Below are 27,292 nucleotides of genomic sequence, written 5' to 3'. Positions count from 1 at the left end.
GGGTTTTGTGGGCCTGAAGCTTACACAATTTTGCATGTCCTTTAAAAAAAAGAGATTACAAAGCTGCAAATATAAAAATAGGCCTGAAAGTGCATGTTTATTTAAACAGAGAAAAGAGCATTATAAATTACAAGTTATAAAAGCTGACAAATAACATGAACATCAGAAAATCAAAAATAACCTAATATTTTTATTAATCATCTGCCTGACACACCTTTATATTTATTTCTCCACATTTTTTTGGCTGCATAGTCTATGATTGCCTCTTCATGTGACACAGAATTGATAAATCATTTCCTTAGAGAGAAAAGACAGATAATTCAGCCTTTTCTCTAGTAGCGTTGATTGAAATTTGTTTCCTATTACTGACAGTTTAGAAAAGCTTTTTTTTTCCAGCTTACTGGTAACATATAAATATAATATAAATTTTAGGATTGTTGTAAAATTTAGGAAAATCTCATGTTTCCTCTCATAAATAAACTGTAAGATTTCAGGCCACATTTCAAATTTTCTTGTACAATGACTAATCTTAAATGCTCTCTGAATTAATGAGAGCAACTGGTCTGTTACTGATGTCCTAGTAGGAGGGTATGAGTTTTATGTTATCTTTGTTATGTCTTTCATGTTAAATCCACTGGAAATTTAAATGTTTTAGCAATATGTTCATATGATTTGCTCCTCCTCTTCATTAACTAGATCATCAGATAATCATCACTCCTATCTAAAACTGATCTTATTTTCTTAATGAATTACTAGCTTTTGGTACAATGTGACAATGTTTTGTTACACTTTACATGATTTCAGAATAATATCTATTGATTTCATTCTCACCTTTGTCACTTTTGTTTTGTGTTCTACTTTTATCCAATTTTTCTCTTAGCTATAAAATACATTTGAAGATGATCAAAAAAGGTATCCTTTGTTTGTTTCCAACTCAGGACTCTAATATCTCACTTGTTTTATGTTTTCCAAAAATGTCTTTACAAACTGAAGTCAAAACAGCATACTCCCAATTCAACAACCCCCTCCAATCCTGTCCCATCCCAAAAAGGGTCTAGGCTACTCCAAAGCTGCCTGACATGAAGGGTAGTATAAAGAAGAAAAAGAAGGACCTAGAGATTGTCATACTGAGTGTAGTCAGACAGCGAAAGGCAAATATCATATGATATCGCTTATATGTGGAATCTAAAAAAATGGTACAAATGAACCTATTTACAAAACAGAAATTCAGAAATTGAGTCACAGATGTAGAAAACACCCTTATGGTTACCAAGGGGAAAAAGAGGGGGTGGGGTAGGGATAAATTGGGAGATTGCAATTGACATATACACATTACTATATATAAAATAGGTAGCTAATAAGAACCTATTGTATAGCGCAGGGAACTCTACTCAATATTCTGTAATGAGCTACATGGGAATAGAATCTAAAAAAGAGTGGATACATGTATATGTGTAGCTGATTCACTTTGCTGTACAGCAGAAACTAACACAACATTGTAAATCAACTATACTCCAATAAATAATTAATTAAAAAAAAAGGAGGAAAGGAAGGCAGAGATATTCTTAGCTGAGTGCAGTATAAATACATTTTCAAAGTTTACAGAAACACAGGATCATTTGAACACATGGCTAGGGTTCCTTCTAGGGCCCTGGACAAGATCCATGTAAGCGAGGGGCCCTGAGGCTTAAGCTTTATTAGTTTCACACAGTAAATCCACCTCTGTGTGTCCTAGTAGAGAAACTCCCTGCTTCACACTCTCCAGGGGTGGGGCCTCTTCATTCTTCTGCTAGGGTGAGGTGGGGACAGTGTTCCGTGAAATGGTGTTGGGGAGGAGATAGTAGCACTCTCAACTTATTCATAAGCAGCTTTCAACCAATCCTCCTGATCTGAGTGTTCGGCTTCTGCCCACTTCTAGAGGTACCTAGTATCACCAGTTCCTGAACCTTTGAGGATTCTGTGATGTAAGTTCTTGGTTTTCCTAAATGCCAGTTCACGATCTGGCTTTCTGGGAACTGCCAAGTCAGTTACCCCATGTAACTGCATTCCAATCCCCAAATGCTGTCAATGTCTCTTCTATTCTCCCTGAATTGGTAGGTTTATGACTTAAAAAAAATCACCTCACTGTGCTTCTTGTGGGATTTGTGGGGGAGATAAAACTAGATGTACATTATTATACATTATAATGTATAATGTGTTATACATTATAGATGTATATGTATTATATTATTATATACACCTAGTTTTATCTCCCTCACAAATCCCACAATTTGTCACCTTTACTCAGAAACTGCTTTATTTATTAATTTTAAATAACAACTTTACGAGATGTAATTCACATACCATAACATTCATCCTTTTAAAGTGTACAATTTGGTGTTTTTGCTGTATTCACAGAGTTGTGCAACCATCACTACAACTAATTTTATTTTTTTTGGCCACGCTGCATGGCTTGCTGGATCTTAGTTCCTCAACCAGGGATCAAACCTGCTCCCTTGGCAGTGAAAGAGCGGAGTCCTAACCACTGGACTGCCAGGGAATTCCCACCACTAGCTAATTTTAGAACATTTTCATCACCCAAAAGGAAACCCCATATCTATTAGCAGTCATTCACCATTTTGTAGTGTAGTAGAAAGACACTTTCGGTCTCCATGGATTTGCCTATTCTGGACATTTCATATAAATGGAATTATATAACGTGTGGCCTTTTGTGTCGGCTTCTTTCACCTAGCAAAATGTTTTCAAGGATCATCCCTGTTGTGGCATGTATCAGTGCTCCAGTTCTTTTTAATCACTGAATAATATTCCATTGTATGGATATACCACATTTAGTTTATCCATTCATCAGGAGATGGATATTTGGGTTGTTTCCATTTTTTTGTATTATGAATAATGCTGCTATGAACATTTGTTTTTGGGTGGACATATGTTTTCATTTCTCTTGGGTATATATACCTAGGGCTGAAACTAGTGGGCCATATGGTAAATCTAGGTTAAAGTTTTTGAGAAACTGCCAGAATGCTTTCCAAAGTAGTTGCACCATTCTATATTCCCACCAGCATTGTATGAAGGTTCCAATTTCTCCACCTCCTCACCAGTACTTGTCACTGTGTCTTTTATTTTAGCCATTCTAGAGGGTATGAGGGCATCATTGTGGCTTTGATTTGCATTTCTCTAATGATTAATGATGTTGAGCATCTTTTCATGTGTTTATTAGTCATTTGTATATCTTCTCTGGAGAGACATCTATTCAAATCGTTAGCCGTTTTTAAAAATTGGTTGACTTTTTTTTTTTTTTTTTTTTTTTTTACTGTTGAGGTGTAAGAGTTCTTTATATACTCTGAGTACAAGTCCCTAATCAGATATATAATTTGCAAATATTTTCTCTCATTTGTGAGTTGTTTTTTCATTTTCTTAATGGTGTCCTTTGAAGAATAAAAGTTTAGATTTTGAAGAAGTCTAATCTATGTTTTCTTTTGTTGTTTGTGGTTTTGGTATCATGTCTAAGAATTCTTTGACAAATCCAAGGTCATGAAGATTCACCCTTATGTTTTCTTCTTAGAGTTTTATAGTTTCAGTTCTTATATTTAGGTCTTTGATCCATTCTAATTTTTTTATATGGTGTAGGTAAGGGTCCTACTTCACTCTTTTGCATGTGACTATCCAGTTATCCCAGTACTGTTTGTTGAAAAGACTATTCCTTCTCCATTGAACTGGCATCCTTGTTAAAAATCAACCGACCGGGGCTTCCCTGGTGGCGCAGTGGTTGAGAATCTGCCTGCCAATGCAGGGGACACGGGTTCGAGCCCTGGTCTGGGAAGATCCCACATGCCGTGGAGCAACTAGGCCCGTGAGCCACAACTACTGAGCCTGCGCATCTGGAGCCTGTGCTCTGCAACAAGAGAGGCCACGACAGTGAGAGGCCCACGCACCGCGATGAAGAGTGGCCCCCGCTTGCCGCAACTAGAGAAAGCCCTTGCACAGAAACGAAGACCCAACACAGCCAAAAATAAATATAAAAAAAAAAATAAAAAAAAAAAAACAACCGACCATCAGTATAAAGGTTTATTTTTGGATTCTCAATTCTATTCCATTGATCTACATATCTATCTTTATTGCTAGTACCACATTGTCTTAGTTACTGTTGCTTTGTAGTAAGTTTTGAGATTGGGAAGTGTGAGTCCTCCAACTTTGTTCTTCTTTGTCAAGATTGTTTTGGCTATTCTGTGTCCCTTGAATTTCCATATGAATTTTAGTGGTTTGTTTTTTATATTTAAATCTTTACTCCATGTAGAGTTTGAGTGTATGGCTAACCAGTTGTTTTAACTGATTTAAAAAATAATCCATCTTTGGGACTTCCCTGGTGGCGCAGTGGTTAAGAATCCGCCTGCCAATGCAGGGGACATGGGTTTGAGCCCTGGTCCGGGAAGATCCCACATGCCACAGAGCAACTAAGCCTGTGCGCCACACCTACTGAGCCTGCGCTCTAGAGCCCGCGAGCCACAACTACTGAAGCCCACCCACCTAGAGCCTGTGTTCCGCAACAAGAGAAGCCACCGCAGTGAGAAGCCTGCGCACTGCAACTAGAGAAAGCACGCATGCAGCAACAAAGACCCAACGCAGCAAAAATAAATAAATGAATGAGTTAAAAAAATAATCTATCTTTGAAAAATCATTTTATCAGCATTAAATACTTCTGTTCTATATCATAGATCTGTCTATTCTTTTGCCAATAACACGAATTTAATTATTTAGGTTTATAACAGCTCTTGATACCTAGTAAGCAAATCCCTTCTCATTACATTTCTTTTTCAGGTAATTTCTTGGCTATTTTAATTTTGTTTTCATATTTAAGATGAAATTCAAAATCATCTGCTGTGTTTCCCCTTCCAAATCAAGATATTAATTACTGAAAATACATTATATTTATAGATTAACTTTTGAAGAACCTACATCTTTATAAATATTAGGTTTGCTCATTCAGGGCCAAAATATTTCTTTCCAGTCATTCAAGTCTTTTTATTATGTCCTTTAGTCTTAAGAGTTTTTTTCACATAGGTCCTCTACATTTATTTAGTTAAATATTAACATCCAAAAGTAACACTTATCTGTGAATTTTTTTGCCCTACACATGGTCTTAGGTACATTCCATGGAATTTTATATTTTTGGTTATACTATAAATGGATTCTCTTTTTCATTTCATCTTCCTAGTACAAAGGAAAGCTACTGGGTGTTAAATATTTACCCTACAACCAATCACCACAGCTATACACCTAACCTACATAGCCCAAGAAATCTGGCTGGGAAAAAAAAAAAAGAACTAATTGGGTTTTCCAAGTAGACAGTGATATCATTTGAAAATAACTGTAAAATTTCCCTCTTCTTCCCCAATATTTAATACCTATTTTTGTCTTGTATTACAGCATGGGCTAAAAATTGCAGAAAAATGTTTCTAACTTTAGTAAGAATACTTCAAGTTTGATCTTTCACTATAAAATACGAAGAGGGCTCCTGGTTTATTTAGGAGGCTAATAGTAAGGAAATATTTTTCTGTTTCTAGTTTACTGAAAGATACAAAGACTGCATTTTTGAATTATATCAATGCCTTTTCAGCATACATTTGGTGGACCAGTTGGTTCTCCTACGACCTAGTGCTGTGACGAACCGTGTGAATACATGTCCTAAGACTGAGCCATCCTTTCATTACTGAAGTGAGCTCTGCTTGGTAAAAGGTACAGGTTAATTAACTTTGATGCGCATACATCTTGCTTTCTGATTATGACACAAAAGCACCTCAAGGGTAGGGACTCAATGTTATGCTTCTCTGCAACTCCTGCCAAGTGCTGTACTAGGCACAGTGCTATTTTCAACCTTTTACTGAATGAACAGTCAGTAAATATGTATTAGGGGCCTCCTTCATGCCTAGCACTACGGCGAGGTTCTAGGGATATCAGGATGAATAAGGCAGACTCATTCTATGATCTCATAGAGCTTATAGTCTGGCTTCATACACATAGTAAGCAGGGAATGAATGATTAAATGAATGAGTAAAATGAGTCTATTGGCCCAGGGGCCCTATCAAATACCATACTCTGATTTAGGGTTCCTGAAGAAAGCTACTCTTAGATCAGGCTACATAAAGAACAAAGAAAGGTAATATCATTGTCCTTGGTCTCCCAATCCTTACCTGAGTAAAATAAAACCTAAAAAGGCATCACCAGCTACAAGTACCAGCCTGGGTCAAGGGAAAGTAAATTCAGCGGAGACCAAGAGAATGGAGCTGGCCTTTGGCACTGGCAGTAAAGCCTGGTGAAGTTATCAGAGTATGGGTCAAGGGAAAACATTTTCAAGAGCCTGAGAGGAAATATGAAAGGAGAAGAGTCTCCTGGGTTTATTCTCAGGCTGCCAAATAGCAAATGTACTCCACTCTGCCAGAGAAAGAGCCAGAAAACTGGGGCAGGTGCCCTGATGGAGGGATCGGATTCTCTGCCACTGAAGTGGTGAAAGATGGCGAGACGAAACAGCAAAGCAACTGCACGTCAACTGACTCTTCTGCCTCTTCTTCTCCTTGACCTCTTGATTTCATCCTGCGGTCTAGGCCGCCGCAGGAGCACAGGGACGTCCTCAGGAGAAGTAGCTGCTTTGGCAAGTGTGCGGCAAGACTGACAGCATCAGAGCATCTCAGAGCAGTGCTGCCCTGGCACGGCTGGGGCTCTGGGGCAGGGGGCGCTCACCAGGCTTCCAGACTTGTTCCTCCTCCTCCTCCTCCTCACAGCTTTCCGCAGGGCTCTCCCCCTGGAATCGGGTGGGTAAGTAGAGATCCAGAGAGGAGACTGGGCTTGCTCCCCAGAGAATCTCTACGTTCTGGAAACCATCACGAAGGCTGTGAGCTCCCGGCCCCTGGAGTAGGATTCTTCACTTTGTTCTGCTTGCCATTCCATAAATATGAGCACCAGAGGGCAGGAGGAGGGATATTTTGGTCTCGGCAACAAGATGGAGAAAACATTTCTCTCAGCCCTACCCTTCTCCAACCCCCAACGTGCCCCACCTCAAAAAAGAAAAAAAAAAGTTCTATGTGTACAGAGGGAAAGGGGGGGAAGAAAAAGCGTTCTATTTTCTTTCACAATAAAGAAAAGTCAACAGGATGTTCTCCAAAGCTACAAATATACTTTTTCAAACAGTAAATATCTCTATTAGCAGCATGATGCCAGTTGGCTAATCCTGTCTGTCTCAGGAAAACCTTTCCCCAAAAACTGCTCTTGGGTAATGTCTATTTACAAAACCAGCTCTTGTGCGTTTTCGATTTGCTAGGTTTCTCAATCTTTTGTTTCCCCACCCCCTCCACTGCAGAGGCAGAGACGAGAGGCAGGCCCAGACGGCATCTGGGTGGGGATCCCCCGTCACCCCAGCAGATCCCCCGAGCCCCGCCTTCTTTGGAGAGTCCTCCACTCCATTACCAACAACAGTTTACAGAAGCTAAGACCTACCCCCTCCTCCCTGGCCTTCACTGGGCCTGCAGAATTTGTTTCTACTGAGCCTGAATGGGCCGAGGCCTGGCCCGGGGGTGGAGAGAACCCTGGAATGATTCAGTCTACCCCACCCTGTATCGTCCCGGTATCTCCAGCTGGGCAAAGATCACAGTTTTGGGGGTGGGGCGTGGGGGGAGGGGAGGGAGGTGAGAACGAAGGGAGGGCTGAGCAAAGAGTAGGAGGCAGCAGATAGTGGCTGAAATCCTGGCTCCCCGGGGAGTGGTCTGGGCCTGAGTCACTGTCTCGGCAAGAGCAGGAAGGTGGGCGAAAGGCAGCAGCTTCTGCAGGCTGGAAGGACAAGCCCCTCCTCCCCCATCCTTCTGTCACTCTATCCTCCGGTCGCTGCCTTCTCTGGTCTGAGGCCCCACCAAGGCTACCACCACCTTGACAATCGGAGAGAGAAAACAGTGGGCCCGGGCCAGGGCAGGGTTTATGGAGAGTCAGCTGGCTCCGGCGGAGCAGCTGCTTGCTGGATGCCATCCTCTCTGAAGGGCCAGCTGGCCACAATGCCCGGGGCCAAGGAAAGTTCAGCCCAAGCAAGGACATGAGAGACCCCATCAGAAGGGGAAATGGCCTGAGCTGTGAAGGATCCATTTCCAGTGCCTAGGACCATAGCCTCTCCAGCCCCACCTCAGTCCTTCCCCTAAATTAGCTGGATCCCAAACCAGAGCACAGAGAACACCACTCTCGCTTGCCACCAGTCCGAGGAGGTATGTGTGTGTTTAAAAATAAAAGGCATGACTCTGTGACTTGGCTGATTTGTTACTTGACCAGAACAATGGCCCAGTTCAGCTGTGATCTCTCCTTCCCCACGCTCCCCGGGCTGACCTCTTGAAAAGGAAAGACAGAATGAATCACAGAATGTTGAGTGAGATCATCCAATTAAAGCGACCATTTATCGAGCATCTACTATTGCCAGTTTCTGTGCTAGGTGCTTCCGATATGTCAGCTCATTCAAAGTGCTGCCCTCCCGTATTTCACCCAAGAGACGGCGCACTGGATGAGGGGGCGGACTGTGGGGCCAGGCTGCCTGGGTTCAAGATCTGGCTCTGCCAACTGCCAGCTCTGAGACTTGGACAACTTACCTAATTTTCCTGTGTCTCAGTTTCCCTCTCTATAAAATAGGATCATAATATACCTATTTTATAGGGTCGCTGTGAAAGCTAAATGAGCTTAATCTTTAAAATCGTTCCCAGCCTACACTAAGCAGCCTGGGAGTATCTGTCGTAAAGACGATGGTGGTGGTATTTTGACGTTGATGATCAAACTGAGGCCCAGATGGGGGACTTGCACAAAATTACACAGAGGTAAGTATGGTCAGGAAACCTGAAATGGTTGTTTTCTGTTTGGGGAGCACGCAGTAGTCCCTACCATAATCACCACTACCAGGTCCAAGTTAATATATTTGCTTAAAATTGAGTGGTGACTTCCTCATGAGTAGCAAAGGGATTTGTGACACAAGTTTGGAGGCTGATGGAGCATCCAAAGGTCAAGAAAAGAGAGGAAGGAAGGCAATTCAGGGAGGTGGTTTGGATTTTTTTTTTTTTTTTGGCAGCTCTTTAAGAAACTCCTAATATTTGACAGACAAGTTACTACCTATTCTCATTCTAACCTGTTAAGAAGAGGTAGAAACTCGGTTTTCCCATTTTATAAAAGGGAATCAGAAGACATTTGGAGGTGAAAGGTCTTGTCCTGCCTACTGAACAAGCCAGAGAGAATCCTCCTATGGCCTGACTTCCACTCTGATGGGTTCACAGTGGCTGAGGGCAGACAGACTCTGAGAAGAACCAGACCAGCTGAGGCAGTAGCTCTAATCTCATTCTCACTTCTGTCCCTTACCAACCAGGAATCTTTTTTTTTTTTTTTTTTTAAGAATAGCTTTATTGCTTTGCCAGGCAAAGGGGGACACAGTGGGCTCCTGCACTTGGAAAGTATGTGTCCCAACCCAGGGGAGTTTGGTGAGGAGTTTTATGGCAAGGGTTCAAGAGCGGGATTGCTGGTAAGATTAGGGGGTGTGCGGGGCCTGTACTCCTTTAATCTGGTCTCAGGTGATCTTTTTTTTTTTTTTTTAAACTTTGGGTTTATCTATTTATTTATTTATTTATGGCTGTGTTGGGTCTTCGTTTCTGTGCGAGGGCTTTCTCTAGTTGCGGCGAGCGGGGGCCACTCTTCATTGCGGTGCGCGGGCCTCTCACTATCGCGGCCTCTCTTGTTGCGGAGCACAGGCTCCAGACGTGCAGGCTCAGTAACTGTGGCTCACGGGCCTAGTTGCTCCGCGGCATGTGGGATCCTCCCAGACCAGGGCTCGAACCCGTGTCCCCTGCATTGGCAGGCAGATTCTCAACCACTGCGCCACCAGGGAAGCCCCCAACCAGGAATCTTAAAAAGAGCTTTCACTCCACCGTTTCCTCTTCTCTGTTGAAGGTTTGGCCCCCAGAAGCGGAAAGAGGGCTGGGATGGAAACCCACTTCTAGGCCCGCCTGCCTCGGTCATCCCCAGCTTTTGGCCACAGGAGGCAATAATTCTCCTGCTATGAGGTCAGCCTTAGCCATGATACTGGTCAGGCTAGGCATGACGATAGTTACAGAAATATTGGAAACACTCAGAAAATTATAGAGCAGAGCACATATAATAAATACTCATGTACCCACCACCTAGCATTGTCAAATTCTAACACTGAGCCATACTTGCTTCAGGTCTTATTCTTCAAGCAGTACACCAACACAGATACTGCTGAAGCTCCCTGAGTGTTCCAGCCTGATCCCATTTCCTTCCTTGCCTTCCTCCTGTTATCCTTGAGGTAACCACTACCCCAAATTCAGTGTTTATTAATCCTATACTTTTGCTTCATAAGTTTGAATCCATAAGCACAACATAGTGTTGTTTTACAGATCTAAACTTTATACAAATAGTACAGTATTGAATGTATCATTTCCAAACTAGCCTTTTACGTTGGGCCTTATGTTTCTGAGATTTGCCCCTGCTGATACACATGGCTCGACTTCATTCATTTTGACACTGCATATTTCGTTATGTAATGATACCATGTTTTATTTTCCCATTCTTCAGAGGCTGGACATGTATAAACAATGAAGCAGCGGACATTTCTGCTCAGGTCTCCTGCTGCACAGGTGCAGAAGTTTCTCTGGGTGAGGGGTAGGCCCATCTTTGACTGTGTGAGGTACTGCAAAATCTCCCAGCAGCTGTATCAATTCCCCACCCCGCCACCCCACTCAGCGGATGCCAGTTCTCACTGCTCCTCATCTTCAGATACTTGGCATTGCCAGGCTAAATTTACCATTTTTGCCAGTCTGATGGCTGTGAAATGACATTTCATTTCTCAATGTTGGTTTAACCTGCTCTCCCTGATTACTAATAAATGGAACACCTTGATTTAGGCTTTTGTCCACTTGGGTTTTCTTTTCTATGTAAAGTGGTTGGCGGCTTTCAAATCTATGCAATAAGTTCTTATGCAGAACCAGCCAGCTTTCTTTACAGCCGCCCCTTCTGTATTCCTTATTTATAACCAATGACAAACAACCAAATAAACAACACTATCTTTACCTGGCTAGAGTCACAGGTATGAGCTTCTAGTCTGAATATTTGTAATAAACTCCTAGATACACCCATCCCTCACCGATCATTTACACTGCTACACATCATTCCATTGTAAACATCTATCAAAATCAGTCATGAAATCAACTGAAGTGGGTCATTCTTTAAAAAACAAAATAGAACATAGTAGAAAATATCTGAGTGCATTGTACCCATACAATGTGAAACTTATTTCGTGTGTGTGTGTGTGTTTGTGTGTCTGTTGATATCAAAGGCACTTCTGACTGCAAGCTGTGGTCAAAAAACTTTGGAAGCCACTGTCCAAGGTACCCCGCCCCCAACTCTATTCTTTCTCTTTTCTGAGTTATCCTGCAGACCACTGCCAAATTAACCTGACAAAAATCATTGCTTTTGCCCTGCCACTTCCCTGCTCAAAAACCTTCAATTTTCAGAAGGCTAGGCTCAATTTCAATTCCTCAGCATGGCACTGAAAGCGCTTACAATATGGCCCCAACCGGAGTGCCAGCTTTCATCAATGAAGCTTCTACCCAAATCACTATTTACTAAACCCAAGCTGGCCTCCTGACTGCCTGCCCCCAACACTCCTCACGCATTCTGTCTCCACACACCTTTTTCACACCATTCTTCTAACCTGCACCGCCCCCCACCCCGTTCCCCACTGCAACAGGTCACGCTCACTAAGTCAAGTTTCAGTTAAAAATCACATCCTCTGCTTGAAGTCTTTCTTGATGCTGCCACAGGGATGTTTAGCGATCTGCTGTCATTCTTGTGAAACTCTGGTACTTTCCATACACCGGCCGAAGACAAGGATGGATTCTTAAAGCATTTTGAATGTCTCCCAGTGTTTAGCACAGGCCCTTGTACATTAAAAACTGTTCGATATGCATTAAATCAACAAAGATTCATTGAGCACTATCTGTGTGCAACAAACTATACTTGGCTCTACTTAATAGATTAGCCACCAGAATAATGGTTTTGGGAGAACAACTTTAATAGTTTAACTGCCAATTTGAAAGCTACCTCAACACATTTACTTAAAAGTATAATATGCAAGAAAACACCTTTGACTACGAAGCTGTGGGACTCAAGGTACTTGACTCTTTCCAACTACTCCAAAATCAGGAAAAGGTCCCTTCCCCCCTTGTTACAAACGGCTGAAAGAAGAGTTTTACATTTGTTCCCAAAACAATGTTGAATATAGAATCTCATGGGCTCCTCATGGGGTCCCTGTCTTCTAGGCATTACTATGATCTTTACACAGGAGGAAGAAGCTTGGGGAGAGCCTGGCCTGTCCAAAGTCACAGAAGCCAGTGATAAGGCTGCCCCATGCAGGGAGGCCCCAGAATAGGAAGAAGCTGAGATGGTCCAGAATACCTGGAGGTCTGCAGGACACAGGACTTCCTCTATCACTTTACCTGTGAAAACTGGTCACTTCCTGTAATTCACTACCAACCTGGTGATGTCAATACGGCCTAGCAAAGTCAGACACCTTCCTTTGGGATCCAATCAGCTTGGGAATGGTCTTCCACTTTCCTAATGTTCCTGTTTAAGCACAGGGAGTACTCAGGAGATGCAGGCATCAGTTCCAGTTCTGCCAGGTGAGTGAATTCGGATAAGTTGTCAAAGGGAGATAATCAGACCTGAACTGCAAACTTCAAAGGGTAGATGTGGGGATGATATCAGAGAATGGATGGGAAAGTAATGTGCAAAGTTAAAAGCACTATATGAATGTAAGATAGCACTGGTGATGCTAGAGGGAAAAGAGCCTCCACCGAGAAAATGTTTGCAATTGCACGGATGGTTCCCTCTGACTCAGCAGTTTACCGTCCTTTCTTTATATTCCATCCACTTCATTTGACGATTACCAATTAGGTACCCACTACGTGCAAGACAGTATGTGTACACACAGACGGAGACGCTGTAGATCCTGCTCTCATGGGCTTTACGTGGGAGAGAGGCGCACGTTTGTGATGCGTGGATAGCGTGGGAGTACTACAAGAGAAGCACCATGGAGTTCGAGAATAAAGGAGTCTGGGTGGGGGATGGGTGGGGAGGGGAGGGCAGAGAACTGAGACAGCCTCAGAGAGGCTCGGAAGCCACTTCTTCATGTTAACAATAGCACGCTTAGAGGCTCTTCACTTCAGGAAGTGGCCAGTAGCTTTTGCACATTTTTATCTTAAATTTTTTCCTGAGTGAAGGCAAGTCAGTAAATGGGAATAAAGTCCTCATTCATACATTCAGTAAACATTTACTGATTGCCGGGAACAGCGCTAGGGATACAGTGGTGACCAAGAGACAGCCTCTGTTTTCAACAGCTCATGGACTAGTGGGCTGACTGAAAAGTAAGCCAAGAATTCAAGTACAGATGCTAACGGTGGTCAGAGGAGGGGCACCCCACTCAGCTTGGCAGGGTGTGGGGGGCCGTTCAGGGAAGACCCTCAGAGGAGCTGAAGCCCGCCCTGACTCTTGAAGGATGAGTGGATGTTGGCCTGGGGGATGGCGGGTGGGGAGGTGAGGGGAGTAAAGGGCATTTTGGGCAGGGGAACGGCACGTAGAGAGGAGCAGGGGCACGAGAGACCAGGAAAAGCTTGGACACAGGAGTGAAGGGGGACAGCCAGATCCAGAAGGGCCTTATAAGCCATCGCCCAGAGTTAGGCCTTTATCCTGAAGATGATGGGGAGGGTATACATGGTGAGAACAGGAAAAAAAGAAAAAAAAAAAAAAAAGAGATGTTTCCTGAGGAATATCAATACTTAAGGGGCAGAAGAGCCCAGAAGAGTCAGAAAAAAAAAATAGCATCCGCAGGGTTTCCATTCTTTTCACAACAGGTCTGGGTGACAAAGTATCAGCTGAGCTTATCCATTCCATGTCATAATTGGAGAAAACAAGACAGAGGAAGATCAGATGCCTAACCAGGCCACACTGTGAATGAGGGAACCAGAGCCTGAACTCAGCACTCCAACTCCTACCAAATTTATCTGCACTGACTTTAATTTCCTTCCTTCTGAGTCAAACTCCTGAACCTCTAGGTATAGGACGATTTCTTCCAGCAGTGCTCCTTTTTCCTCGTCACTGAAGCCTAAGATCACCATGAAGGTGTGTGGTTCCAAGGAAGGCTACGGGTCCTGGAGACAGCTAAGCAAGATTAAGGTCACTATCCTTAATTCCATTTAATTCTCCCTCCACACCATAATAAAGACACACACACACACACACACACACACAGGGAGAGAGGGGGTGACACGGAGGAGGAGGGGTAAGAAAGCAGCACTTGGCTTGGGGTCAAGAGGTGGATCAGTGATCTGAGATGTAAACATCAAATGCCTTCCTCCGAGCAGAGCCCACCACTGGGCCACCTTGCTGAAAAGCAGACCGGTGGACGGATGGATGAGTAGATGGTACAGGAAGGCAGCAAGTGCCCACTAAACAAACAGGCGGTGGGCGGGCTGCATGCACTGAGGAAGCAGAGAACAAAGACCTCTCACTCTTCATGCAAAGTCCACAGTGTGCAAAGGGCACCAATATTGGACATTTCTCACTGTGACATTTTGAAAGCCAAGCCTAGCCCAGAACAATGGCTACCCTCTGGGGACCATGGGCCGCGTACCCTTAGGCCTTATTCGACGATGGCTGGCATATCCCATGTGCTTGGTGAACTTGACCTTGGGCATCAGCCTCCCATGACGGCTCTACGTCACTCTGGTCTCTTCCCCCACTGAGAATTCCAATCACGGATGAATGGATGGATTCATTCTGGGAGCAGGAAAACCACTCCAGGAGTGAATCAGAAGGACCCAGCCCTGGTCCCCTTGCCAGCCATTGAGCCAGGAACTGAGTGCAATTGTGTGCCCAGGCGCTGGTGCTGTTCCCCTCTCAGGGAGAGAGGGTCAGGGGCCACGCAAGAGATGACGTAGAAGCCCTCTAAGGAGGAAGAGAAAGGAACCTCAGCTTTGAGGGACAAAGCCACCCTTTTGGTTGTGACCCTCAGTCCAAGGAGGTGCCAAGATGTGTGTGTATTGTTAAATTAATTCTACTGGATAAAATCTCAGCTTTGGCTGGGCAGTTACTTGTCAATTTCAATTCTCTCCAGCCTGAAATAGGCTATTAGTTTTTCAGAAAAAAGATTTCTGTAAGACAGGTGGAAACAATGCATCTCAGATCACCCAGAGAATCCTCTACCTTTAGTGGTCTCTGCTCTACTCTTCTCCTGATTTGTGAAGAAAAGATCGATTCATTCTTAAGAATTGTAAATGCCAGTCTAGGCAATGTAAAGCACCTGTACTGTCTGCTTTTTGAGACATTAGGTAAGAGAACTCCAAAGATTCAAGATGCAGCAGGCAAGAAGACAGCTACATCACAAAGTAAAGGGACCCAGATTGGTCCTTTAAGGAAGTAATTCCTCTAGGAAGGGGAATTGAAGGATTGCCACTATGCCCATCACTAACTAGGTTATAACAAGATGCGAAAGTTAGCTTTTTAAGGCTCCAGCCCCCTATCGGCCTCCTGGAGCAAAGGTGGAGGGAAAAGGAGCAGCTCCTGCTGGGGCTTGTTAGGGGATTGCTCGGGGCTGCCCTCCACGTGCTGGTGCTGATTGTCTGACGTCTGTCAGTCAATCTTCGTCTAAGAAGCAGGGGGGAGGAGGGGACAGAAATGGCTTACATTTTACATTACAGAGCTGTCCCTGACACTGAATGACATCAGTTGTTTGTGGCTAGAGCTTAGTTTCCATTGATGGCCAAATGTGAGCCTGCAAGAGCCTTCCTAAAGAATATTCTACCATCTTCACTCGTTCATAACTAGCTAACGCTTAACTAGTGCACTTTTCGTAAAGAAACAGGCTAGACTCTGAGGAGAGAGTGGCAAACGTGTACCCTATGTTAACGTAACTTGGATTCCAAAAGGACTGATTCATCTTGTACATCTCCGGGGGCCAATGCATTCATACAAGCACACTTTAGTTGGATGCCCTGAGGTTTGGGTTGTGGATATATAGGCCCTTAAGCCTGAAGGTAAGGTCCTTTGGGCAAATTGAGTCTTACAAAAGAAATCAACCATTGAACATTATCAAGTGTCTACTATGAGCCAAGTATCATACAGTTCCATAGCAACGCACGTGCCAGCTCTGGAGTTGTGACTACTACTCTGAGGCTTCCTGGCTTCTTTTCTCATGGCTTGATAGTTCCCATAACATTTAAACTTACTTACGTTAATTTAACAGCGAAAGCAATGAGTGGGTAAGGCCCCGGAAAAAAATTAGTCCAATCCCATACTGGGAGGGCGGGTGTGTAATTCTAGCCCCTTCCGAAAGAGAAGCAAGTTTTGTCTCTGAAGACTAAGTGGGGCAAAGGCTACTCATCTGAAAGCTAGGGGTTTTGATCCATGAACTGAGCTCAGACGGCCAGAGTGAGGGCCACCTGTTAGTGGTGGAGAGATGCCCACGGGGGAGAGAGAAGTGGATATTTCTCAACGGATATTCAGTAAAGGAGGTAACAGGGGCGTCCCTCACTTCACGCAGCTGAGAGAAGACAGACGGGACCGGCTCCTTGGAACAGAGTCAGGAAACAAGACGCGGGATATCACTCTAAAGGGATCCCCCGCCCCACCTCCCGGTGAGGCCTGCCGAGAGCTGGAGCCTCCAGGAAAGCACCAGAGGAAGGCCCCTTGAACGACCCCACGGGCTGGGGCTAATCGGGCCCTGCTCCGGGGCGGAGGGTCCGCGGGCAGCGCGGGTCAAGGGACTCAAGTCGGACGGACGCAGGGCAAAGCGCATTGCAGGCCGGGGGCTCCAGCTGACCCCGCCGCCTGGGCCCCACTCACCAGCTCATGGTCCCGAACCTGGCCCTGCCGCCGGGGTCCTCAGCTGCAACTCGGTCCTGGGGGATCGCTTCCGGATTCAGCCAGTCTCCAGGAAGTGACGTGAGCCCCGCCCCCTATGCCCGGAAGAGGCGGGCCTGGAGGGCGGGGCCAGACGCATTAACCCTTCCTCTGCCGCTTGCTTTCGCGGAGTTGCCCTGGCCAGTGACCCTCGCGCCTAGGCTTAGGGGCTCCAGAGGACTTAGCCTGTGGCAAGTCCACAGGGCATGAGGACCCCTGGGTGCGTTTTGTGCCTTAAACGCTGACTTGGTAAAATTCTCCTCCACGGACTACACGTGTTGCTTAACCGGGGATTGCCTTAGTTTTTCAGTTTGTAAAGAGATTTCTCATCCAGGGACAGTAGCAGTAATTAATTGTCTAGCGGGGGCAGGGGCGAAAGGAGCGATGAAGGAGTGGGTGTGAGGGAGACTTACATTCACTGTATGGTCTTTTGTATCTTTTAAATTTTGTACCCTGTACATAGTTACCTGTTACAAAGAAACAAATGGATCTTTTCGCTCCTCCAAAATGGCACAGAGCTCTGAATGGAAATAGAATAGTGCTTTTCAGGTTGGAATGTTCTGTGGATTTACTCAACAAAAGAGGACAAAGAGTAAGGGTTGCTCCCAGTCTTCCAGTCTTCCAGTCTTCCCTCTGTGCTCCGCACTACAGAACCCAAATGATGTGAATGGTTCCATTTTTATGCTCATTCATTTAACACATATTCATTGTGCTCCTACAATGTGCCAGGCACTGAGCTAACTTCAAGGCTACAACCATGAAAAAGCAGTAGGGATCCTGCCCTTATGCCCTCCCAGGGCTACTTACCTGGAGGGAGAGATAAACAGGCAACTAAGTAATAATATATGATGGGAAAGAAAGTGCTGTGGCAGCCTGTAAGGCCCCCTGCCCCAAACTGCACATGGAGTTTTAGTGAAGGCTTCTGGGAGGAGCCAATGGGTAAGCCACGTCCTGAAGGCAAATCAGGCTGGCCCGGTGAGTCTGAGGGGAGGGCTGGGGAGGGTCCAGGCAGAGGGAACCTATGGTGGCTGAGAAGAGGACTGAGTTCCAGGCAAGCAGCTCACTTGCCGTGGGTCTTCCAAAATGCCTCCTAAGCTGTTCTGGGCCAAGTTGGCTTTCTCACCCTCCAAAACCTCTCTGCCTTAGAAGAGAGAGCAGCAGGCAGTGAGGCTGCTGGTAACTGCTGGGCCCCCAAGGGCCTTCTCTCTAGGAATTCTGCTTCAAATGGGCTTTAGTGTTATAAGGGATGCTTGGGGAGTAGGTAAGCTGATGAACTAGAGCAAAGAAATGTATAGTTTGTTCTGACCTCCCAGGGCAGGGTGGAGGGCTTGGCCAGGGGGAATAGGGGAGCTCAGAAAATTGTCCAGGGGAGGTAGTCTATCATTTATATTTTCTATTTCCATTCTTGAGTGGGCCCCCAAGCACATCACACAGATCAGCTTCATCACCATTGTTACCCCTCAGGAAACAGGCCAAAATGAGCACTAGAGCAGCCTTGAAGAGTAAAGAGGAAGAAGAGAAGTCACCAAAGGGCAGCTGGGGCAGAGACTGTGGGCAAAGGGAGGGACAGTCCTTGCTGCTTTGCACGGGGTGTGATGAATGGACGGAGAGTGCAGTGTGTTTATGAGGCTCCTGGAATTTCAGCGCCTGCGGATGGCTTCCCCACCTGCTTACTCCTTTCCCCCTACTCTGTCTCCCCTAGTTATTGCCCCACAGTGCTAAAGAATTTCCAAGTGTTAACCTAGGCAACTGCCATAACCCAGGGCAAGTCTGTTTCAGGGCTGTGGGGTGGAAACCACATCCTGCAGGGCAAGAATGATGAGTTCTAGCTTAAGAATCTGGAGGAGTACTGGGCTCTAGTTCTTTGACCCTACAGCTGACAAGTCCCATCTCCTTTCTGGGCCTTGGTCCCCTCATTTAAAAGATGAGTGGATGGATCACATCACCAAAGTCTCCAATATTTTGAGAATCCAAGTCAACTCTCTTGTTGACTCCAGAGGCCCTCAGGAAACAGGAGAATGGGGAAGGCATGTGAGATGGGGCCCGAACAGAGAGGCAAACCCAGAGAAGTGAGCTGGTCTGAGGAATCATGGATGTCTTGGAATGAAGCCAAACATACCTTCTGGGATGGAAGGATTCAGACTGAGGCCCTACTAAGGCTGTGCTGCTTACTTTCAACCCCAAACCTTTCATGTAGCCCGCAGGAATTTTGAGGGAACTAGGAAGAGTGCTGGCTTCCTGGGCGTCTGTAAGGAGAGTGCCTGCTCTGAGCTGAGCTGCGTCTCCTTACCTGTGGCTCATTGGCTCAGCTCAAGGCCTGCTGGGCTGAGGTTGGATGCTGGGCTGAGGCAGGCATCCTGCTATCCTGTGGACCCACAGGCTTCCCTCCATGAGTGCGGCATGCCATGTATTGATTCCTGGGGAGCTGAGCATGAGGAAGCACAAACTCCTCCCACTGTTGGGGAAAACTCAGCAGCAGGGTCTCTAGACCCAGGGCTGGGAGCTATGTCTTTCTCTTCTGTAACCAAAGGACAGCAAAATACAGGTTGACCCTGTCCCTTCAGCGGGTGGGGTGGAATAGAATACAAGCAAATTCAGTTTCTAAGTGGAAGCAGAGAGTGGAAGAGCTTTGGGTAGAGGTAGACGCTCCTGGTTTCAAGCCTGGTGACTACTGCTTTCTCCCCAGAAGCCTAAGCCAGAAGTTTAATGAGTGTTCAGGTGGCAGAGATCCACTTTAGGGGACAAAGCTATTTACCAGAGGGAAAGGAGTTGAAGAACTACTAGCTCTGCCATCAGACCCCTGACTTCTCTTTGGAGCTTTTCACGTAGTAATTGGTAAGCAGCTGCCCCCCATTGACCCTCATCTCTGAGCTTGCCATATACTTCCTCTCCCAGCTTCCCCACACAGAAATCTAGGGAGTGCTGGAGTGCTGTGCTGAGGATTCTGGGGAATCTTCTACTGATGGAGAAATTCTGTGATTGATTAGCAATGTCTGCCATGGATGAGTAAGGGGAATGTGATGGTATACATTCCAGTTTGTTATTTTGTTGTTATTATTTTTATGAGTTAATTGAGCACTCAGGATGTGGCAGGCAGTATTCTAAGCAGTTCCTGTTTAATCTTTACAATGACTCTACGAAGTAGGTACTGTTATTCTTATTAGCATGAAGCACAGTCAATAAGTAGCAAAATGGTGACTCCAACATGGGCAACCTGGCCCATGGCCGGGTTGGGGTAAAGGGAGGGGGCAGCACATGACCAGATACCTAACTAACAAAAGATCTGGCACTCAGCCTCGGCCTGGGAGCTTTTATATGCTTCCTCCAGTTTGGAGCACTCAGGACCAGCAGGTGGCGACACCTTGCAGGGTGAGAGGAAAGGGCAGATCCCAGCTTGGCATGGGAGTCCTTCAGGGATCAGACAGCCCAGATATCGAGGAAAGCAAGAACAAATGAGGGTGCAGAGGAAGGCTAGCCAAGGGGCCCAGAGGAGGAGGGACCGAGCCTCAGACCCACAGGGAGCTGCCATGGCCAATGCTTTAGTTCCATCCGCAGCGCGAGTCTCTCAGCTTGCATTTCATGGTGCCTGCTGTGGGCTTTTTTTTCCTCCACTCTGGGAGAATGACTAACTTTAAGGACTAAAAAAAAAAAGTGTTTTGATTACACTGCCTTTTTACCAACTGGGAGCATTAGTCACCGTGGATTGCTGCAGATAACGGGGAAGGCAAGCAGCATCCCCCTCCTCCCCCTCCTGCTCCCTGATTAGCTCACAGAAGCCAGGGAGGAGACGCGAGTGAGGGAGAGAGAGAGCGCACACCAGGAGGGAAAACAATCCCCCCTGGACAACATATGCCCCAGGCATCAGTCCAAGGGATGCTCTCTCAAGCCTGGGCAGCCCCCTGACAACTTGCCCTGCAGTAGGAGGCACCCACTGGAAAGAGAACTCGCGGGAGGAGCACTGAGCCCACTGCTCCCGCGGTCCCAGTTGGCTTTGGGTGGCCTATGCCTCCAGGTTGGTCCACCAAGGGGAAGTCAGAGGAAGTCCCTGAAGATGTGGCTCCTGAGGTGGGGCACTGGTGGCTGAAAAGGATGAGGGAGAGCACGGTGGAGTCATCATGGCTGTGATGTGGGGCTGGTACCCAGGCCATGGTGGGGCTAAGAAGTGCCTTAGAGCTGGCGTCCTCAGGGCTCGGATTGGGGTTGAGAAGTTCCTGCAGGTGGGGATGGTACCCACTTTCCACGCTCCACACTTCACCATTCTCTTTTCCTCTCCATCCTCAAGGGGGCGGTACCTAGTACTTGGACCTCATCTTTCTATCCAAAGTGACCTTTGCACCTGCTGTGGTGCTGGTGGGGCAGGAGAGCTAAGGCGCTCTCCCGGTCTGGCCTGTTGGCCAGGGTGCCAGAGATGGGAGCTCTGTGCCTGGTTGGGGAAGAGAAATAGGGAGGGATGGCGCTGGGCTGTGTCAGGGACAGGCTGGCCCTGTGAATCCTGTTTTCTCTGCCCAGCCCTGCAGCCCATTCTCCCTAATAGTGTTGTTCCACCCTAGGAAGAAGTCACTTCTCTGAGTGGCCCTAGTAGGCCACTCATGGATATCTGTGTGGAGAATTCCAAGGATCAGGAAAAATTAGCATTGGACTCTAACAGTAAAGAAAAAAGAAGTTTTATTTCTCCATCTCTCAAGATCAAAGTACTCCATCTTGATTTTGCTACTGCTGATTCTCTTTTATTCTTTTATTTTTTTTTAGATTTATTTTTGGCTGCATTGGGTCTTCGTTGCTGCACGCGGGCTTTCTCTAGTTGCGGCAAGGGGGGGCCACTCTTCGTTGCGGTGCGCAGGCTTCTCATTGTGGTGGCTTCTCTTGTTGCGGAGCTCAGGCTCTAGGCTTGTGGGCTCCGTAGTTGTGGCTCGCGGAGCTCTAGAGCGCAGGCTCAGTAGTTGTGGCGCATGGACTTAGCTGCTCTGCAGCACGTGGGATCTTCCCGGACCAGGGTTCGAACCCGTGTCCCCTGCATTGGCAGGAGGATTCTTAACCACTGTGCCACCAGGGAAACCCGTGATTCTCTTTTAAAAATAAAACATCCACAGGTGTCTGGTGTTCACTGATCTCAAAAAGCGCATATGGCACCGCCTTAGAGCAAATGGGGTTAAAAGAGGGAGAAGGCCTGGGAGAAATCACCCTCAGCCCCCAGGGCCATCAGTGCAATAGGGGATGTCCAGGTGCCAGGGTTGCTGTGTGGTTAGTCCCATCAGCTCTGGCCTGTGTCTTCAGGCTTTGCTCCCCTGAACGTCTTACAGCTGGCCTCTGGATGCTCCCAAGCCCCATTCTCTGCCCTCTGAAGTTTCCCATAATAGTAACTACCATTGACACTTTCTGGCACTGGGTTAAGCATTTGGCATGTATTAGATAATGTCTTTTTCACAGTAACTTGATGAGGCGGCTCCTCTGATTATCTCCTTTTTATTGATGAGGAAACTGAGGCTGAACAGATTGCCCAACGTCTTAGAGTCAGCCAAGTGAGAACGACAGGTTTTTTAAACCCAGGCTGTGTAAACTGCCTCGGAGTAGAATAGAACGTAGCAAAAGGGCAGGGAGCTGGCATTTATGGGAGGCCTACTCTCACATGTCATCTCGTTTGCCTCCTCCCTGAAGGAGGACAATGAGGCTTGGAGGGCTTGACCCCAGGAAAGCTTGTGCTGAACGTCAAACTGAAGTCCTGGCTGTAAAGCCCGTGCTCCAGCCGTGGTGCCGTCCAGTGGTCAGCTTGCAGCTGCGGGAGGGTACCCACTAGGGACAGTATAGGGGGGACAGGCTTTGAGATGATTGTGGGTGATAGAGTGGCCTCCAGACTTCTGTCCCCTGGCTGGGATGGCCACCCATTCCCAGCTGTAGCCACAGGGCCTCCCAGGTGGGCACAGCCCCCAGGAGAGCATGGCTTTCGTGGGGAATCCTTGCAGGTCCTATAGGTGGCAAAGAGCAGATCTGGGGGGATGGGGAGGATTGCCCTAGCCTGACCTCGCTCCAGGCCTGGCTGCCCAGTGTCCACCCCCTGCTGCTGTGGCCGAGACAGCCCCCAGACACCGGCAGGGCAGGTGGCAATTATCCCTGGGCACTGATTACACCGCAGGGCCGTCCAGAGCCCCAAATAGCAGCTCAGCCTGGCACAGGAGTGGGGGAGGAGAAGGGTCCCGCTGGGGGAGAAGGGGCAGGATTGAGAGGGTGCACGGGGTGGATGTATTTGGAAGGACTGTGGTGTGGGGGAGGAGCCCACCACGTCAAGGCTTCTGCCTTTCGGGCAGGCGAGGGCCATCAAGGAAAAGAATGAGGTCCCCGCTGCCGCAGGCCGACCCGGAGGAATTAGATGGGGCAGACGACACTACTCCAGCCTTCCTGAGGGTAAATCTGGTCACCCGAGAAGGTGGTACCCAGCATGAGTGGGGATGTAGTGGGGGTCTCACAGCATAGGAGGAACCAGTGGCGCCACTGAAGCCAGACCAGCTGCCCGCCTCCAGCCCTGACCCACGGCACCTCTGGATTGATCAGCAAGGGACCCCCAAAGAAGGCACACAGGGAAGGGAAGGGAGGCTAAGTGAGCGTGAGGAGGGGGCCGGGGGCACAGAATCCCCAAACCCCACAGGGCCAGGCCAAGGTCTGTGTGCAGTAAAGGTCTTAGACCCTCCTCGAGCCACCCCTTGCGTCACATGGGACTGCAACTTCCCGGGCCCCACGGACCCTCCCTCAGGGTGATCTTCAACCAGAAGTAAAGCCAGGTGGCCGCAGGCCCCAGAGGCCGGGGTCCAGGAGCCGGGGCCATGGGGCGCCCTGCAAGAAGAGGCTCCTCGCCCCTCCGTGTCTAACTGCCCTCCCTCTGCCCAAGCCGCTGCCTCTGGACCTCTCTGAGGTGTCACAGAGGGCTTGAGACCTGCGGGGCCAGCAACTCTCCACAGCGAGGGCTGAGCAGGATGGGGGTGGAGGGAGAACGCAGTTTCTCAAGCAAGACAAGGGGAAGTCAGGGTGCTGGACCCCGAAGGCGCTTGGGTGCAGTGAGCCGCAGCTTCCTTTGGGGGCCTCTCGGATCCACCGCCCCCAACCCTGGATCTGGCATCTTTAGAGGCTTGCTTGATGCAGCAGCATGAGTGCCCAGAATGGCTGAATGGGAGGAGCGTGAAAACAAAATAGAAAAAGAGCAGTATATTCCCCAGCATGTACCCCATTTTCCTTCTTGTATAAGTATAGATCCCTCTGTGTTTATCTCCCCCCCGCACACATACTTTGAGAGTCTGCAACCATTGCAGCCTCCCTTCCTGTCGGCCCGGGAGGGGGCTGAGCTGCCGGTCCTTCCCCCACACCCAGGAGCTACAGCTGAGGGAAAACCAGGGCACAGTTCTTCCCAATATTTGCCACGTTGGGGACAAGGCCAGGCAGAACCTGGTTTCCCAGAAGCCCTTGATTGTTGCTGTTTTTTTTTTTCTTTTTTGGTGGGGGGGGGGGGGTTCTCCTTGGACCCACTGTGCCCAGCATCTGCACTCCTTCCTTCCAACGTGCGGGACCCAGTACCCATCTGGCAGCACCTGCCTGAGAGCCACCTGTGAGTCCTCCAGACGCAGGTCAGAGAAGGAAGCTGTCAGTGGCTCCAAACCACCTCTCCCAGCAACTCTGCTAATCCAAATAAGATAGGGAAAAGGCAGTGGGAGGAAATGATAGTTTCATGGTTATTTTCAGAAAGGAAACAAAAAAAAAAAGATGCAAACAGGAGCACACCCTGCATTTTGGTGCAAAATCTAGGAGTCTTGGGGAAAGAGAACCTACAGTTCTTCTTTCTTGTCCTTTCACCAGATGCCGGGGAGGGGCCGCCAGGGCTGCTGGGGACCTTGAGCTGCTTTCGTTCAGGGGGAAAGGGAGGTGAGGGGCTTAGGGAGGAGCCTGCAAAGACCCTTCTGGTAAAGGCAGGCTGGGGGAAGCTGAGGCGTGTCTGTCTGGTGGGCAGCCAGGGGCCCACCCTTTTGGGGGTGGAGGAGTTGGAGGGATGGGGTGGAGGAGCGAGTGGAGAACTGGGAAATTCTGGAGCTGATGCTTGTAAAGCGCAGTGGCATGTGTAGGATCGGTGGGCTGGGAGGGTGTGTTCTAGGAGCACAGCGCAGAAAGAGAAATCGAGAGGGGGAGGGAGGGCAGGAGAGACTGCTTGCGGGAGAATTGAGTGAGGCTGCTGTGAGCATGTGTGCAGGGCGTGTACAAAGATGGGAGCCCCCCCCCGGCACCCCCCCCCCCGCCCTGCCGCCACTGGGCTGCACACAGAAGCGACCACTGAGGGCCCCGCCAGCTCCAGAATGCTGCGTGAACAGAGGCCAGAGCCCATCTTCTGGTCCCCAGAGGGAAACTGGGCTTTGCTCTGTAACCTCTGGGGTTCCCTGGACGATGCGGGGGGAGTGCAGAGGGAAGTGGTGACCTGAACCTCTGGCGGCGGGGTGGGATGGGGTGGTGTCTGGAGCCCTGTTCTTGGATTTGTTTGGAGATTCCTATAAGAAAGTCTGGAGAGACTCAAGGGTTGTGGGATGTGGATGGGAGAGAGGTGGGACCCAAGGAGAGAGCTGCTGGGAGAAGGCTGGTGTGCAAAGGATGGGGAAGAAGCGAGCTAAGAATCCCAAGTGGGTGCAGATGAGGTGCTGTTGTCAGAGTAGGGGCGAGAAAGAGCTGAGAATGAGCAGACCTAAGAGAACCGGAAGAGGACCTTGGGAAATCGGCTGGCCCAGGGTCCTGCCTGAGGCAGGCGAGGTATTATTATCCCCATTTCAGAGATGTGTCATCTGAGGCCCAGAGAGGTTAGCTGCTTCGTCCGAGTTTCCGTGAGTACTCAGAGAAGACGCTGCAGGGGAGAGCTGGGCAGGAAGCAAACTCAGGCGATCTGTTGGGTGGTCAAATGGGTGATGGAGGGGTCTATGGTGCTGACATAGGGGGACCCACCAGGTATTGTTCCAGGGAAGACAAAGGTAGGCGGAACCTCAGGAAAATCCCAGTCCCAGGAGGCCCGTAGGGCCTCGGATTCTCCTTACGTGGGAGGGATGCGTCGTCCCTCCCAGCCTGCTAAACCAGACCAAGCCCTGGGACCTGGGAGAGTTGGGGAGGAGGTGGAGGTAATGACTCAACCCATCTGACACAGGCTTGACCCAGGGGTGGTTGGGAAACCCAGCAGATGCTCCAGTGGGGTGAGGGGTGGAGTAAATAGGTGATGCTGGAGATAAGGGAGAGAGGGTGTGCCGGCTGGGAAGCGCTGCTGGTTCCGCGCGGCCTGTTAGGGAGGAGGATGGGCTTTGGGCTTTGGGGTTGGAAAGAAGGAATGAGGTTCCAGAACCTCCTGAGAGGCCTTTCCCGGTAGGAGAGGTAGAGGCTCAGGTAGTGGGTTTGGGGCTAAAATCCAAAAATGGAGGACTCCCAGCAGTATGAGTGTTCAGGGTGGAGACCCAGCGGCAGAGCTTCTGGGCCCTCCAGGCCCTGCTGCTCCCCCAGCAGGGCAGTGGCTCCTGCCAGGAGCCGGCCACCCTCTGGGCCCTTCCAGTCCATGGGCGGGAGGCTGGCCATCCACGCATCTCAGGCCACTCTGAGAGCATTTGGACTGAATGGGACCCCAAACCAGGGGACCTCGCTAAATGCCGGTTTCTACACACTTTGCAGGCAAATAAGGGAGAGAAAGGGTTAAAAAGCACATTCCCCAAACAATCACAGCCGCAGAACATTCCCCCACCACAGACACAGGCCAGAAGGAACTAGAGTCGGGGAACAGAGGGCCCAGGGAGCCAGTGGGGCTGGAGAGAGGCCGGAGCGTCTGAGCAGCAGGAAGCAGGATCGTTAAATTCAGGCCCAGGAGGCCAGGAGCAGAGGTCTCTCCCTCGTCCTGCCGTCCTGCCGCTGGAGGCTCTGGCTCAGCCCTGCTGTGGGGAGGTGAAGGGGTGGGTCTTGTGTGTACTGTGTGCTGGTCCCAGGACATCGGAGCTGGGGGTGCTGTATGGATCTACCGCTAGCACCCCTCACTTTCCTGCTACGACTTTAAGACCCAGACGGGGTGGGGGGGCGCTTCCCTGGTGGCACAGTGGTTAAGAATCCGCCTGCCAATGCAGGGGACACGGGTTCGAGCGAGCCCTGGTCTGGGAAGATCCCACATGCCGCGGAGCAACTAAGCCCCTGTGCCACAACTACTGAGTCTGCTCTCTAGAGCCCGCGAGCCACAACTACTGAGCCCGCGTGCCACAACTACTGAAGCCCGCGCGCCTAGAGCCCGAGCTCCACAACGAGAGAAGCCACGGCAATGAGAAGT

At 48.3% G+C, this 27,292-nt stretch overlaps 1 protein-coding gene across 2 annotated transcripts in view; it reads right to left on the bottom strand.

Moving 5' to 3' along the window:
* Positions 1 to 17,002, bottom strand: part of BIN3 (bridging integrator 3) — a 46,699-nt gene extending 29,697 nt beyond the window's left edge. For both annotated transcript variants that reach the window (XR_009503972.1, XM_059926896.1), the window contains exon 1: positions 16,924 to 17,002. Coding sequence is in view for 1 of the 2 variants with exons in the window: in XM_059926896.1 (XP_059782879.1) it covers positions 16,924 to 16,931 (8 nt within the window). In the remaining variant the exon portion in view is untranslated. The remainder of the gene's footprint in view (positions 1 to 16,923) is intronic.
* Between the last annotated feature and the right edge of the window lie 10,290 nt (positions 17,003 to 27,292).

Source organism: Balaenoptera ricei, chromosome 6 (assembly GCF_028023285.1).
Source record: "Balaenoptera ricei isolate mBalRic1 chromosome 6, mBalRic1.hap2, whole genome shotgun sequence".
NCBI classification, from domain to species: Eukaryota; Metazoa; Chordata; class Mammalia; order Artiodactyla; family Balaenopteridae; genus Balaenoptera; species Balaenoptera ricei.
Note: the sequence above shows the minus strand (reverse complement) of the source record. Positions and strands in the feature narration are given on the sequence as shown.